Raw genomic sequence first — 829 nt, 5'->3', positions numbered from 1 at the left:
TTGATGTTGATGATGATGGAAATAGTGGTGATGATGATGATGTTGATAATGAACAAGCTAATGATGATGATAGTGAAGATGATGATGATGTACAAGCTGATGATGATGATGCATAAGCTGATGATTATGATGATGTTGTTGAGGATGATGATGTTTAAGATGATGACGACGATGACGATGATGATATTATCGGTGTATTTTATAGAAAAGACGGTTATTTAAATAAATAAACAAAAAATTTATTTATTTTAATAATTAATTAAATTTTTTTTTAAATATCTTCAGTGGTACTTTTTCCTCATGGCAATGGTGAGCCAATACATTTTGCTACACTGTCGGCTATCGCGAAAGAAGGTGCCAGGATTAAGTTATCTTCCCACGTCTTCCTCATTCTCTTCATCCCTTTTGATCCCTTTCTTTGTTCTCTCTTCGTTTTCCCTCTTTCTCTCTCCTTCTCTCTCTCCCTCTCTCTTCTTCTCTCTCTCTCTCTTCTTCTCTCTCTCTTCTTCTCTCTCTTTCTCTTTTTCTTTTAATGTTTTTTTTGCTCTCTTTCTCTCTCTCTTTCATTTTTTCTTTCTCTTCCTCTCTTTCTATCTTTATATTTCTTTCTCCCTGTATGTGTGTGTATTTGTGTGTGTCTGTGTGTGTCTGTGTGTGTGTGTGTGTTTGGGGGTGTGTGTTGATTTCTTTGATTAATTGATTAATTAATTAATTTATTAACTAATTAATTTATTAATTTATTTATTTTCGTATTTATTGCAGATTTCTTCAAAATGTTTCAGAGAATTTTTCGAGATAGAATATTTCCCGATAAAACTAAATCAAAAGT

General features: G+C 32.2%; 1 protein-coding gene across 1 annotated transcript in view; it reads left to right on the top strand.

The window, feature by feature from the left end:
* Positions 1-829, top strand: part of HELRODRAFT_164804 (hypothetical protein) — a gene marked incomplete at both ends in the record, with an annotated part of 8,626 nt that overhangs the window by 5,145 nt on the left and 2,652 nt on the right. The window contains one exon of the mRNA XM_009030765.1: positions 286-354. Within this exon, the coding sequence (XP_009029013.1) occupies positions 286-354 (69 nt within the window). The remainder of the gene's footprint in view (positions 1-285; positions 355-829) is intronic.

The sequence above is a fragment of the Helobdella robusta genome, assembly GCF_000326865.2.
Source record: "Helobdella robusta unplaced genomic scaffold HELROscaffold_7, whole genome shotgun sequence".
In the NCBI taxonomy this organism is placed as follows: domain Eukaryota; kingdom Metazoa; phylum Annelida; class Clitellata; order Rhynchobdellida; family Glossiphoniidae; genus Helobdella; species Helobdella robusta.
This window is presented reverse-complemented; position numbering and strand designations above follow the sequence as displayed.